General features: G+C 39.7%; 1 protein-coding gene across 1 annotated transcript; it reads right to left on the bottom strand.

Moving 5' to 3' along the window:
* Window positions 1-8905: 8905 nt before the first annotated feature.
* TACSTD2 (tumor associated calcium signal transducer 2) lies at window positions 8906-11199 on the bottom strand (the record flags this gene model as incomplete). Its single annotated transcript, XM_082314440.1, is given in 5 exon segments — window positions 8906-9407; window positions 9409-9710; window positions 9713-9946; window positions 9949-10208; window positions 11195-11199. Coding segments are annotated over 5 exon segments (993 nt in total). The 3' UTR covers window positions 8906-9215.
* Between the last annotated feature and the right edge of the window lie 1229 nt (window positions 11200-12428).

The following is a 12428-nucleotide window of genomic DNA, read 5'->3' as shown; positions in this document are numbered from 1 at the left end:
CCCAGGCTTCATACAAGCCTTCGGGGTTTGCATGTAAACAAAGGCCCTCTCCTTGCGAAAGGTAAAGAAACGCAGATCTTTGCCTTCAGCAGTCACATATTCTGTGTATGAGCACAGTCGTGTATTGTTCAGTGTTGGCTGAGGTATTCATTAGTCCATCCCTTTTTATTGCTGAGGCCCTCTCCCGTGACAGTTCTTAAGCACTGGTGTCCGCTGCCAAGGAAAATACATACTGACCAGATCTTGGAGTCCAGGCCAAGAAAAAACCTTATGTAGTGATAGGTAGAAAGTCTGTTTTCAGTAGACACAATTCCTTTAAAACCTGCCCAGCCTACATTATCATAAGGGGCATGAAGAGTAAAATGTGTCAGTCAATTAGCACAGCATTAATTTTTGTGACTGTCAGCTCCAGCCACAAAAACAGCTGAGCTGTAGCAGCAGAAAGGCACTTTGTCTAACTTAAGGCCTGTGTGTGTCCCAGCTGTCAAGAACTGAGATGGAAGCTATCGTGAATGTCTCCTGATGCTTAATGTCCTTATTTCTTAGACTTTGTATTTGCCTGCTTTTCTTGTCGTCTTCACCTAGAATTCTCTGTTCCTAAGCCAGTCATGAGGGCTTTTTACCATTTGTTCCGTGGAGCAAATGTCATTCTTCCACCTTGCAGAGTCTCCACGTTATTTCAAGTCAGCTGAAAATGTTGTGGTTTTTTCTTTGCGTATTTCTTTTTGCTATTATTTGTTTCTCCAATTGCATTATTTAACTGTCTGCATAGAGGGTATAGGAGCTATTTCTGTATTCCTGACTCACCTAAATTCCTGTTAAACTCAATGGATGTTTCGGGTGTGCAAGGATGGGGCTAAAAATTGTATTCTACATTCTGCACTTCTAAAGTCTCCCCAGGTGGCATCACTTATAATTAAAACTTCAAAGCAGACAAGCAGCAAATACAGCACAGGTAATTATAGGATCTCTCTATCAGATATCAACACTAAATGTCTCTCTGTATGAAAATCTGATAAACAGTTGAGCAATTGGATAGTTATAAAGTGGTGTTTTTCTCTAAATAGACAGATAGTTAAAAAAACATTCTAACTAGTCATTTGTACCATGGCTCCTCTTGAATTTTAATGAATATATATCCATAGAACTATTTTTTTCTAAGGAAATCAGAGAGAAAGTTCTATGCTTTAGAGAGAGAGGTTAAGACTCGGTTTGTAGCTGAGATTTTGTTTTCTAGCCTCATCTCTTCTTCAAAAAAAGACTGTAATTCACATTTCTGAAGAAGACCGGAAGGCAAGCTTTCATGCCTTAAGACTGCATAAGACCCACTCAGAGGTCTTAAGTGATGTATAGGTTTTCTGATGAACCTCAGCATGGCACTGAATTTCATTGCTGAAAAACTGATCTGTAGAGTGAGTTCAGATCGTGAAGCATTTTCACAGCTGTCTTCTTTTTTTTCTTCTTTCCCCCAAAGATGAAATGCATATGAAACACCTGTGAACTCTGTACATGGTAGGATGGAGCTCACGGAGTCATTTATCATTACCTGTCCCCAAATCTTTGCTTCAAGTTGCTGTGAAGAAAACCACTTAATATCAAAACCACTTGACTGACTAGATAGGAGCTTATCAAAGCTTTTGCTCTCCACATACACTCTACAAATACACTATGCAGTAGTCCTTAGCACAATTAAGCAGTTAACACTTTCACAGATAGAATTTTCCTGTGTAGATGTGGCCATTAGTATTTGTGTATCTCTCTGTATAAGTAGTTGTACTGAACTGAATGAGATTTTGTATATATATGAAATTATTCACACGAGCAAATGTCAAATCCAGTAAAAGTAATGAAAAACAGTTTAACTGTAAATATAAAAGAAAATATTTTTCTGTATATTCAGGTAGAAACATTTGGTACTAAAGTCTCCCTGCTACCAATTTTAATCATCACAATTAAAAGGTTGTCCATTAACATGTACAGTCTTCAGCTTCAAATGAAAAAGTTATTATAATAAAATATTTGGCTTTTATATAAATCCAAGCAAAAACTAAGTATTAATCGATGGTTTTGTCATTCAAGTTTCAGTGTAATTCACTTCTGCTCATTAGTGTTGGGCTAAAATCTTGGCAGAAACAATGCACTCCATCAGCCTTCTGCAAGTCAGAAATTGGATTTAATGCTACTTAGCCTGTTTGTCCAGTTGGAATCCCAGGAGTTCACATGCACTTAAAAGACTAGGCAACACTTTTCATAAATATCAAGATTTTTCCAAATGTTGTTCAGTAGAATATCCTGTCTTGACCCACTGTGAGTGTATTGTATTGTGTACTAACTGTCCCTTGCCGCACTGACATACCAGTTAGTAGAGGCTATTTAAGAATTTGTTAATAGGTAATAACTATTTCTGCTTATTATCTATGTTGTTGATGTAAAAAAAAAAGTAGATTCAAAATGCAGAGGATGAAATTACTCAACCAAACAGAAGTTTACTGCAAAACTGTTCCTCTAAAAGTTGTTATAAAATTCAACACAGTCTTTTCTTTCCAAAACATTTGTGAAGAGGTTGTAAGTAAGGAGTGGTCTTTGCTTGCTGTTTTACAGTATTTTAGTGAAAGACTCTCAGTAAAAGCCACAAAAGACTATTGGGTCCCTTCCTACTAAAGAATTGATTTTGATATCCCAGATGTCCCGTTTGTGAGTGCCATTTATTCAGCACTGGCATTCCTGGGAATCACTTAGTGCTGCCAGTCTTACATTGACTTGCACGAGTGTTGTGTACCTTGCTGGCCCAGGATGCTAGTCAATCCAGAGTTAAGTGTGTTAGCTATTTTTCTTCTTCCCTGGGGTAAGATAAATATAGACAAGTGTCCTGGTTTCAGCTGGGATAGAGGATGTTCAAGATACTGAAAAGTTATCGTAATGAAGGAGGAAACATCATAGAAGAAGGTAGCAAAGGTGCCATTCTGTATTTCCTCCATAAAAAACGTCTCAGAGGAAGAAGTATAATTGCTAATTGTCTCCACAAGGTGGTACCCAAAGTACAGTAATGGCTTCAGTACAAAGCTTAAATACCAGATAAAGCTAAAGGCCAGCGTTTCAATAACAAATCTCCCATGCAAAAACACCCCTAATCACTGCAGAGCATAGCAAACTGCAAAAAACACCACCAATCTTTAACATGTACAGCAAAAAAAAAGAGCATGGGGCAGATCAGATAAACTAATATTGAGAACAGATGAATCACTATTGTGACCTGCAACTGTTAACAGATATAAATTCCTTAATATGCTCTGGTTAATCTCTTGTTATCTCAAACCCTTCATGCCCCACGTTGGGTGCCAAAAAGGACTGTTGTGGTTTAACCCCAGCCAGCAACCAAGCACCACACAGCCACTTGCTCGCTCCCCCCCTCCCTGGTGGGATGGGGGAGAGAATCAGAAGAGCAGAAGTGAGAAAACTTGTGGGTTGAGATAAGAACAGTTTAATAATTGAAATAAAATAAATAATAATAATAATAATAATTAATAATAATAATAATGAAAAGGAAAACTACGAGAGAGAGAGAGGAACAAAACCTGGGAAAAACAAGTGATGAAAACGCTTACCATCTGCCGACCGATGCCCAGCCCGTCCCCGAGCAGCGATCGCTGCCCCCCAGCCAACTCCCCGCAGTTTATACACTGAGCATGATGTCATACAGCATGGAATAGCCCTTGGGCCACTTTTTGTCAGCTGTCCTGGCTGTGCCCCCTCCCAGCTTCTTGTGCACAGGGCAGAGCATGGGAAGCTGAAAAGTTCTTGACTGGTGTAAGCACTGCCCAGCAACAACTAAAACATCAGTGTGTTACCAACATTATTCTCCTCCTAAATCGAAAACACAGCACTATACCAGCTACTAGGAAGAAAATTAACTCTATCCCAGCTGAAACCAGGACAGCAAGATACTGGGACTTAAGGAACCAAATGTACCAACATTGAGATTAAATACATTTTAGGAACTTCTGATTCTGAGGGCCTTAAGATGAAGTAATGAAAATGAACTCCAGCATCACGTATTGCTTTCAGCTTGCCAGATCTGACAACCATTGCACTTTAGAGGGCAACTTGGATGCTTAATAGTTGCAAAACTGGCAGAAATTCTGAGCATCTATCACTTAATAATTTTTATTCTCCTCACTTCTAATTCTTGCACATAATTTGTAAACTGCTTTTAAAGCAGCTGACCTGCATAAAAACATATGTGAAAATAGTAAATATCACAGAATTCTTCTACTAGCTCTCTAAAATGCAAAATTTATTTGGAGAGACTGAAAAAGTGGAGTGTTAATTAACTTTCTATACTTGAGAGATTTTGCTTAAGTCCTTCAGCAGAATTGAGACAGTTAGAAAGCCATGTTATTTCTAACAACAGAAAAGAGGACATGAAGATAGGAAGAAAAAAGGAGAACTCACTCAACAGACCTGTGCTAAAAATGAGTGTGTCCACACTGCACAGTGCAGTGGCTACAGCATAGCCACATCCAATTACTTTCTAGTTGTTCCACTTAGCTTTCCTGGGTGCAAGCAGACTAGCAAAAATGCTGAGATTTCTCATTTCAAGCCTTACAAGGACAGACATTTCAAATAAAACTTAGCTGAAAAAGGTTGGGTGCATATGCCACCAGTACTGTTGGGCCCACATGTAAAAATCTCAGTGGAAAATTAGAAATGCATTCTCATTCAGTCTTTCATTTAGATAATACAAAGTCTCCCTAATTGTTTCTGTGGCACTTGATTTGTGCTGGACTAGGACCATAACAGTGTTATTCCTCGGCAAATAGGGATCCTCATGAAAATGAGATGTGAATCTTGTCAGGCTGCCTGGCGTGTATGAAATTTTAACTAGATAAATCCTAGTACAAGGAATTTTGTCAGAACTGCTGAATAATAATTGTAAAAGTTCTGGAAGTTGATTTTTCTTGTTCTGATAGCAATTGTAATGACTCAAGATTAATCTTAGTATTAAAAAAAGAGGTAATTGCTGTGCTTAAAACCCTGAGGCAACTCAGTGGAAATGCTTTGGAAAAAGGATAATTATACCTGCACGAGGAAGACTATCTGTTTAATAGCATTAATTGGTCCAATTAAGGAGAAGTGGAGGAAGGGCCAATTTGTTAACTATTTGTTTAACTATTTTCTGAAAAAGTGGTTTGTTTTTTCTAAGGTGATTCCCCGAGATTTAAACATTTTAAGGACTATTGGGGGGGATCTTGTATCTAGTTGTCATTAAGTGCTTAACATCACCAGCATGCTGGTGTTTTACCATCTAAACAAGAAGAGAGGGGTGGGGTGTGTTTATGCAGCAGGCATTTTGTTTCACATCATTAACCTAATCCAGCCATAATCCCAGTCTAAACAGCCATAAAGAGATTATTCTTAATCGGGGGAAGACGGGACAAGAAGAGGATTCTCTTTGTTGTTCCAGAACAGTAGCAGGTTTGGGCTATTTTACCACTGATAAAGAGCTATAGCAGGCTGCAGGCTGGCTGAATGCAGCGTAGGATCTGCTGCCACAAAGCTTTCCCTGGGGCTTGCCTGCTCTAACATAAATAGTGATGTGGGTGTCTGTAAGTACAGGTGTGGGAACGGACGTGTGTGTACGTGCACCAGTCATTTGCAAACTAATGCAGGGATTTTGTGTCAATGCATTGGAGAATATATACTTGCATCTATAAGCAGACATGGATTTTACTAGGGGGAATAGAGGGTACAGAGTTTAAGAGGGTTTTAATCCTTCCATGAATCCTTAACTTTCATTTCCTGGCTGTAGTGCTGGCATTGCTTCTTAAAAAAGTTTTAACTAAAAGTTAAAAGTGAAGGCCCAAACCCGCTTTGTGCAGTTGCACAAAGGTAGTAGCACTGTACGGAAGGGGCAGCACTATCCTCTTCAGAGTCATAGCACAGAGACGGGATTTTTTTCTCTGCCAGTGGTTATTTTGAACTTTCTAAGGCAGCCCTACACCACTTGGAGTTGCAGAACATAATTTAGGCAACAGACAGCTCTACCTTCATTAAAGCAAGCCTACCTGCTGTTACATAATCCAGGTAGGTAATAGCACAAAGGCACTCTTTCATATCAGCTATGGGTTTATTTCTGTATCTGCCCACAGACAGATGCATAAATATGTATGTATTTCTACATACAGAGTATTAAAACAACATTCCAAAGCAAAACAATCCCCTGAATATATTTATGCCTGAGCAGACCCCACAGAAACTGATACCGGATTGATGTTAATCACGTTGTTCAGGGCACTGCTTGAAAGCTGTCAGCCAGTGCCGCCTAGAACATAACACCACCATCACTATCACCATGCTGGCTGTACTCACAGATCCCACTGCAGAGAGTATAAAGCCTAATTACTTAAATACAACAAACAAACACACCATTAAAACAGGATGATGTAATCAGGAAAAGGATAACTAGAAACTTCTAAATTAGAATGAATAATAAAAAGCATTTTAATTTTGCAAAATTTAAAGCTGACAGGGACTTCATTTTCTCCTTTTTGGTGAGCACATCAGCAGTGGACAGAAGGTCAAACAAGCTGAACATCACGGACTTTTACAGTAAAATACTTGACCTACCATGTGCAAAAAAGATATTAGTATCTAGCCCGGGAGGTGGTATGACTGGAGCAGCAGGAGAGAAATGAGTGCGTAGCAGGAGCAGTGGGTATGTTTGGTTTATGAAGTCCAGATCCTACAGTAGCTTTACATAGCTTTATTGAAGTAGAATGATCTAATCCAAAGAGAGGTTCTGAGCTCTGCACTGCAATTAATCTTCCCATTCTTTTGATTAATTGCATACACATACCTTATCACTCCCATGAAATGACCCTAGTGCATTTCCAGTCCCCTAGCAGCACACAGTCTACTGGTGCTTGATGACTAGCAAGGAAATAACTGACCACAACACGTGATTTTCACGGGGCAGTCTTTTAATGATTAATAAAAATATGAATGGCACCACAACGGCTTCTCTTCTCAATCTCAGCTTCTAAAAAGAAAAGCGGGAGCCAAAGAAAGATACTGAAACTGTTACTTCTTCAGATTTTTTCAACAATTAGTCACTTTTGCCTCTCCTAATCAAAATTATGCCTACATGTTTATATTCTATTTTAATATAAAATCTCATCATTCACCTTGAAAATATTTTTTTTTCTTATAACAGAAATGAGGAAAATGCAGTGATTTTAAAAGAATGTTGAAAGCCACAGTAGATCCCCAGAAAAGATGGCACATTTCATGATCTGCTCTGATGGAAGGACAGCACCAACCGCCCGAACACAAAGCTTTTATCAGCTCTGCATAAATTAAGAAAGCGGTTAAGCAAGGTACTTGGAAAATTTTCATTCTGATCCTACATTTCTTCAGCACTGAGGGCTACTCAGCTCCACATTTTTAATTTAATCCATATTATAAAAGACTAATTGCAAAATTATGTGGAGTTAGGCTAAGTTCTGAATTTTCCTATGGAACTTGGGAAAATTCAGCCTAGATATTAAATTCTCACTTCATCTTCTATCAGTACTAATGTGTATACTTGACTGAAAAACAACCAGCTTGGACTTGTTGCTGTAAGTCACACAATAAACTATAGACCCTGCTCCAGTTGTTTTTGAGTGTCGTAATACTGCTGATGCAATTGCATAAAAAGCTTATTTTGGGGAAGCGTGATGCATCCGCCTCATCCTATGTATCCAAAGCCCAAATTTTTCCAGCAGGTAAGTGAACAAGAATGAGGTTAAATGGAAATGGTGTATGTTGAGCCAAAAAATATTAAACAAACACACACCCCCACCCCCCAAACAGCAAGTCTCTTCTATATAAACAAAGGCAGAAACAGAATCAAAGCAGCTTTACTTTTTTCCCTGGTATCCTATTCATTCAGTAGAATCAGAGATGCATATTTAATAGTTTGTCCTAGAAGCAGCACATTACTGACTGTTATTAGAATTTCAAACTAGTAATGTTGAAACTAATTAACAGAATAAAAGAGCTGACCCTGCTGCCGTGCCTATGTGTAGCGGTCTCATTTGGAACATAAGCAGATTAGACTGATGGGACTTCAGACATCCATACACTGTACAGAGAATATAACTGCCAGCATTTCAACATTTAACAACTAGCATTATTTTCTTTAAAATGTCCTTCATGGTGGATATGACCTCCCAAACAAGGAATGTGGCAGATGAGTAGGTAGCAAAGAAGTCCAGTTCTAGTGTCTTGGCCAAATTCCAACTTCAGTAATTACACTCTGCTCTTAAAATTCCCCCTGCAGCTCTACTGGAATAAAGCTCTTTTTCAGCTGTCCTGAAGCATTGTGTAGTATTTCTGTGAAGCTGTACAACACTGAAAAATATCTCCTCCCATTAAAATTGCAAGGGGAATTTAGGTAGACAGAAAGCTATTACCAGAGTTTGAATTTGGGCAGAACACCAAGGTTAACTTACACTTGCATTGGGATCAAGGGAGCTTTGCTGACTAGGAGTGTCAGACCCTTGTTAAAGAGCACAAGTGGGAATAGCTCACTGTGCCGCCTGAATACAAACTCAGAAACCTGGGATCTCCGCACTGGAAAGCCACCCCAGGAATGTTTCCTAACAAATGACTCCATATAAAAACCTCTAGTACTGAAGACGATCTTATTAAAACCTTATTTGGTTATTTAGTAATACTTATTAAATTATTTGTTGATTAAAAAAAAGTTCCAGCAACTTTAACTCCCCCATTTTAAAAGAATTCTTTACCAACAGAAAAGCAGCTATATAACTCAATTCCGCTAAGGCAGGTATTTGAATTTCAATAAGTAGATATAGCAAGAACCACTCAGAGTAGTTAAGCAAGCTGAACCAGGCCTGCAGTACCAGTGAAAGCATTCTGCGTTACGCTAAATAGACAGCTGTAACAGTTCTCTTAGCCTCTAAATTGGGATTCATTTAAAATATTTAGGTAACTGACTCCCAAATTAGTTTATACCCAAAAAAGTCATTCTTACTAAACTAGAAAAATTTATAACAATCCCTGTATAAATTGCTCTAAAAAGGAAAAAACCTCTCCAAATCCATCCACATACACTGACTCTGTTTGCTATTTCTATTTTGTGCTTTTTTTTGTTTCTTTTTCTTCCTGTTGTTGCCTTTCTTTTTTCAGATGCCTTTCTTTTTTTCAGATCAAGGCAGCTGTAAGCTTGGTGCTTTTATTTCACCCACTTCTTTAACCTCAACTTTCTCATATTTTCTTGTCCGCAGCCACCTCAGAACGAGCACAGCGATGCCAAGGCCAGCAGTCAGTATCACCACTGTCACCACAGCACTAATGCCAGCAACCAGTTGTCTCATGCAAAACTCTGGTGGCTTTTCATCCAACATAGTAAATCCTTATTTTTTTTTTTTTCCCCAATATCCAGAGCACCTCCATTGACACAGTAAATGTACTGTTGTAATGAAATACAGTGTCATCTTTTACATCTTTTTCAAAGTAAGAGGCTATGTTAGCTATATCTACATCACACCTAGATTTCTCAAAGTCATTCTGGTTCAGGTGGATTTGGATAAATGGGGAATCATACTTAACAGCTGCGATGTACTTGGGGTGCAGTTTGTATCGGCTCTCAAACAGATGTTTCAGGGCCTTTGCTACATCGGGAACATTGAAGGCACTGGACTTTTTTTGTGCTTCAGTTCAATGTATATCCAGCTTGTTCTAACCAGTTCACCACAACTAAGGCTTTTGTCACCCTTTTCGGTTCTTCTTACTCCAGCAGTGCTCGCACACCAGCAAGTATCGGTTTGATTGCACTGCCTGGCTTTGAAGATACCATTGTCCTCGCAGTCTGGATTGTAAATGCCATCATTATCTAACAGCCCACGGGGACGGCCCCAGAAGCGCTTCTCCTTCAGGGGATCATTTCTGCCTTCATCAGCAAGCATTTTGGAGTCAGTGTTGGACAGTCTACCTTGGGATTTGAACCTACCAGCGTGCAGGTGCAGTTCCCAGACACATCCTGGGCACATACCGTCCACTTGTTGGTCGCACAGGTACAGTTGTTCTGCGCTGATGAAGCTACCGCCAGAGTGAAACCCAGCAAAAACTCAAACAGAAGCTCCACATTGCAGGTGAAGAGTGCGGATAAAGTCCCGAGTGACAGCAGGCAATATCTGAAGCTTTAATCCATTCATGGATTGTTTCTACTTGTTTCTACATGCCGGTATGCTGCTCCTTTTATCAAGATTCAAATCAGCCCCACCAAACAGGTTCTCCTTCCGTAACAACTGGCAGCTCGTACCCAAATCCTAGAGAAGTCAACAAGCTGCACTTTCATCTGTTGCTTCCCAGGGAGTGGCACCAAGGCCTGCCTCCAGCCGCCTGCCATCCCTCTTACTTGATGAGGAAACAACAGGGAAGTGACAAAAGCCAACCTGAAGCACAGCTCCTGCCTTGGGCTTCCCGTATGGATTAAAGCACAAGCAGCTTGTCCTTTTCCTTCTTTGGACTTTTTATGGACTGTGTAAAGGCACGTTTAAGGAATTTCTCCCGTTTCTGTTGGAAGAAATCCTACTCCTCTGCTTCCATCATGGGTTTTCCTGCGTCTTCCATCACACAGCTTCTGTATCATTCCACTGTCTAGATTCTTATCAGTTACGGACTTCCTCCTTTCTACTTTCATGTATTTATAAAACAAAGCCTTTTGGAGTTTTGTGTCTGCTGCCTGGAGTAGCTGCCAATTCAGAAGGAACAGCTGTTTATAAGTTTGATGGCTGCTCTCCTACTGACAGAGCACAGGAGCAGTCTCATCTTCCAGCAAGGAAAGCTTCCCTCCCTGCTTTCCTTTGGCACATATTCATCCCAAGGCAGTACTAGGAATGATGATTTTCATGCTTGCATTACCCTTACAAAGTTGTTAGCCGTTTCTGAAGGAATTTTTCAACGTGAACTTTGAGTAATGCCTTTCGCAGTACGCTCCAGTAACTCCCAAGTGTCCTAATGATCTACAAAGCATGAGTTACCATTTCCATGTGTTTTGGCAGCAGCTGAAAGATATTTTCCAGTTTGCATTAAGCAAGTCCCATTCATCTGATTTGTCAAACATTGTCAGACACTTTATAAATCATTATTTTGGGACCAGTAATGACCACAGAACAGCGTATACGCCATTCTCCCATCCACACTGCCTTGCGGTCAGCTCCTTTTACCTGTGCTGCTGCTTTCCTGAGGGCCCGCCCTGCTTCAAATCAGGGCGGGCTGGGCGACTTGTAGTGACGACTTGCGTCTGTGTGAACAGTGGGAAGTTACCCTGGCTGCCAGTGAGTATTTATAACACAGTATAGGTTTAAAATTAGAGCCCCAGATGTAAATACCCTCTGCCACTAGAGAAGGGCACAATCTGGAGTTGAACTTTGCAGCTAGAGCTACTTCTAAATAAGGCACAGAAACACACGCTACTTGAGGGAGCAAAGATGAGGCAAGTTCTTCAAATTGTTCCTGGATCCTTTATACCACGTTATCACACCTCTCCGTTTCCCCTTTCTTCAGATAAAAATAACAGCAGCTACCTTTCTTCGAAAATAATTGAGATCTACGCTTAAAATTATTATAAAAATTGATAGGTATTTCAAGTTGTCATATTGACAATACTTTGATAATAGTTTAAGAAATTAAAAATGGGAGAAGAGTTCCGAGTCATTCATTTACCTATAACAATACGCTTTTTTTTTTTTTTTTTAAATTTCACATGCCTCCTTCAAAGTCAAAATCCATTTCACTGTCACCTACATACTCATATCTTGTCTTTATTTTATTTGACATTATGAACTTCAGAGAGAGTAGGTTTTGTTTTTCTCCTGTTTGGAGGACAGAGCATCAACTGCTGTAAGCTTACAGCTCACAGCCGGCTTCAGTGAAGCGATGGCAGTTTCTATACGGCTGAGCTGCGCTGCCCTTGCGCTTAGAAAGCGCTATATGGACGGGCAGTAACAGGGCTTTCTGGCAAACAGGAGTTTGCTTGTATGATGTTTACAGACATTCATGGTTGGTCTTGGCCTCATCATTTGACAGTTTCCCCTTTTTACAGACACACTGAAGTAGAGAAAAATTCACTGGTTTATCAAAAGTAACACATGGAAGAAAAAACATAGGTAACTAAATGAGATGGTCTGTTTTGCCTACTGGTGGGAGATTCTCATTGCTGTTACCTTAAAAACTACATTGTCTCCTCCCTCAAAGGTGGCCAGAAGCACGATGATGGTTTTAGAATATACCCATCGCCAAGCAAAAAAGTGTAGAACAGTGGCAAGAGAAGGGCAAAGAAGGAATAATTTTAAGTTGCCCTGACAGAGCTGCATAAATTGCCAAAATAAAAGTGCACTTTTCATTGACTTTTTTTG

This window comes from Platalea leucorodia (assembly GCF_965183815.1).
Source record: "Platalea leucorodia genome assembly, chromosome: 5".
NCBI classification, from domain to species: Eukaryota; Metazoa; Chordata; class Aves; order Pelecaniformes; family Threskiornithidae; genus Platalea; species Platalea leucorodia.
Note: the sequence above shows the minus strand (reverse complement) of the source record. Positions and strands in the feature narration are given on the sequence as shown.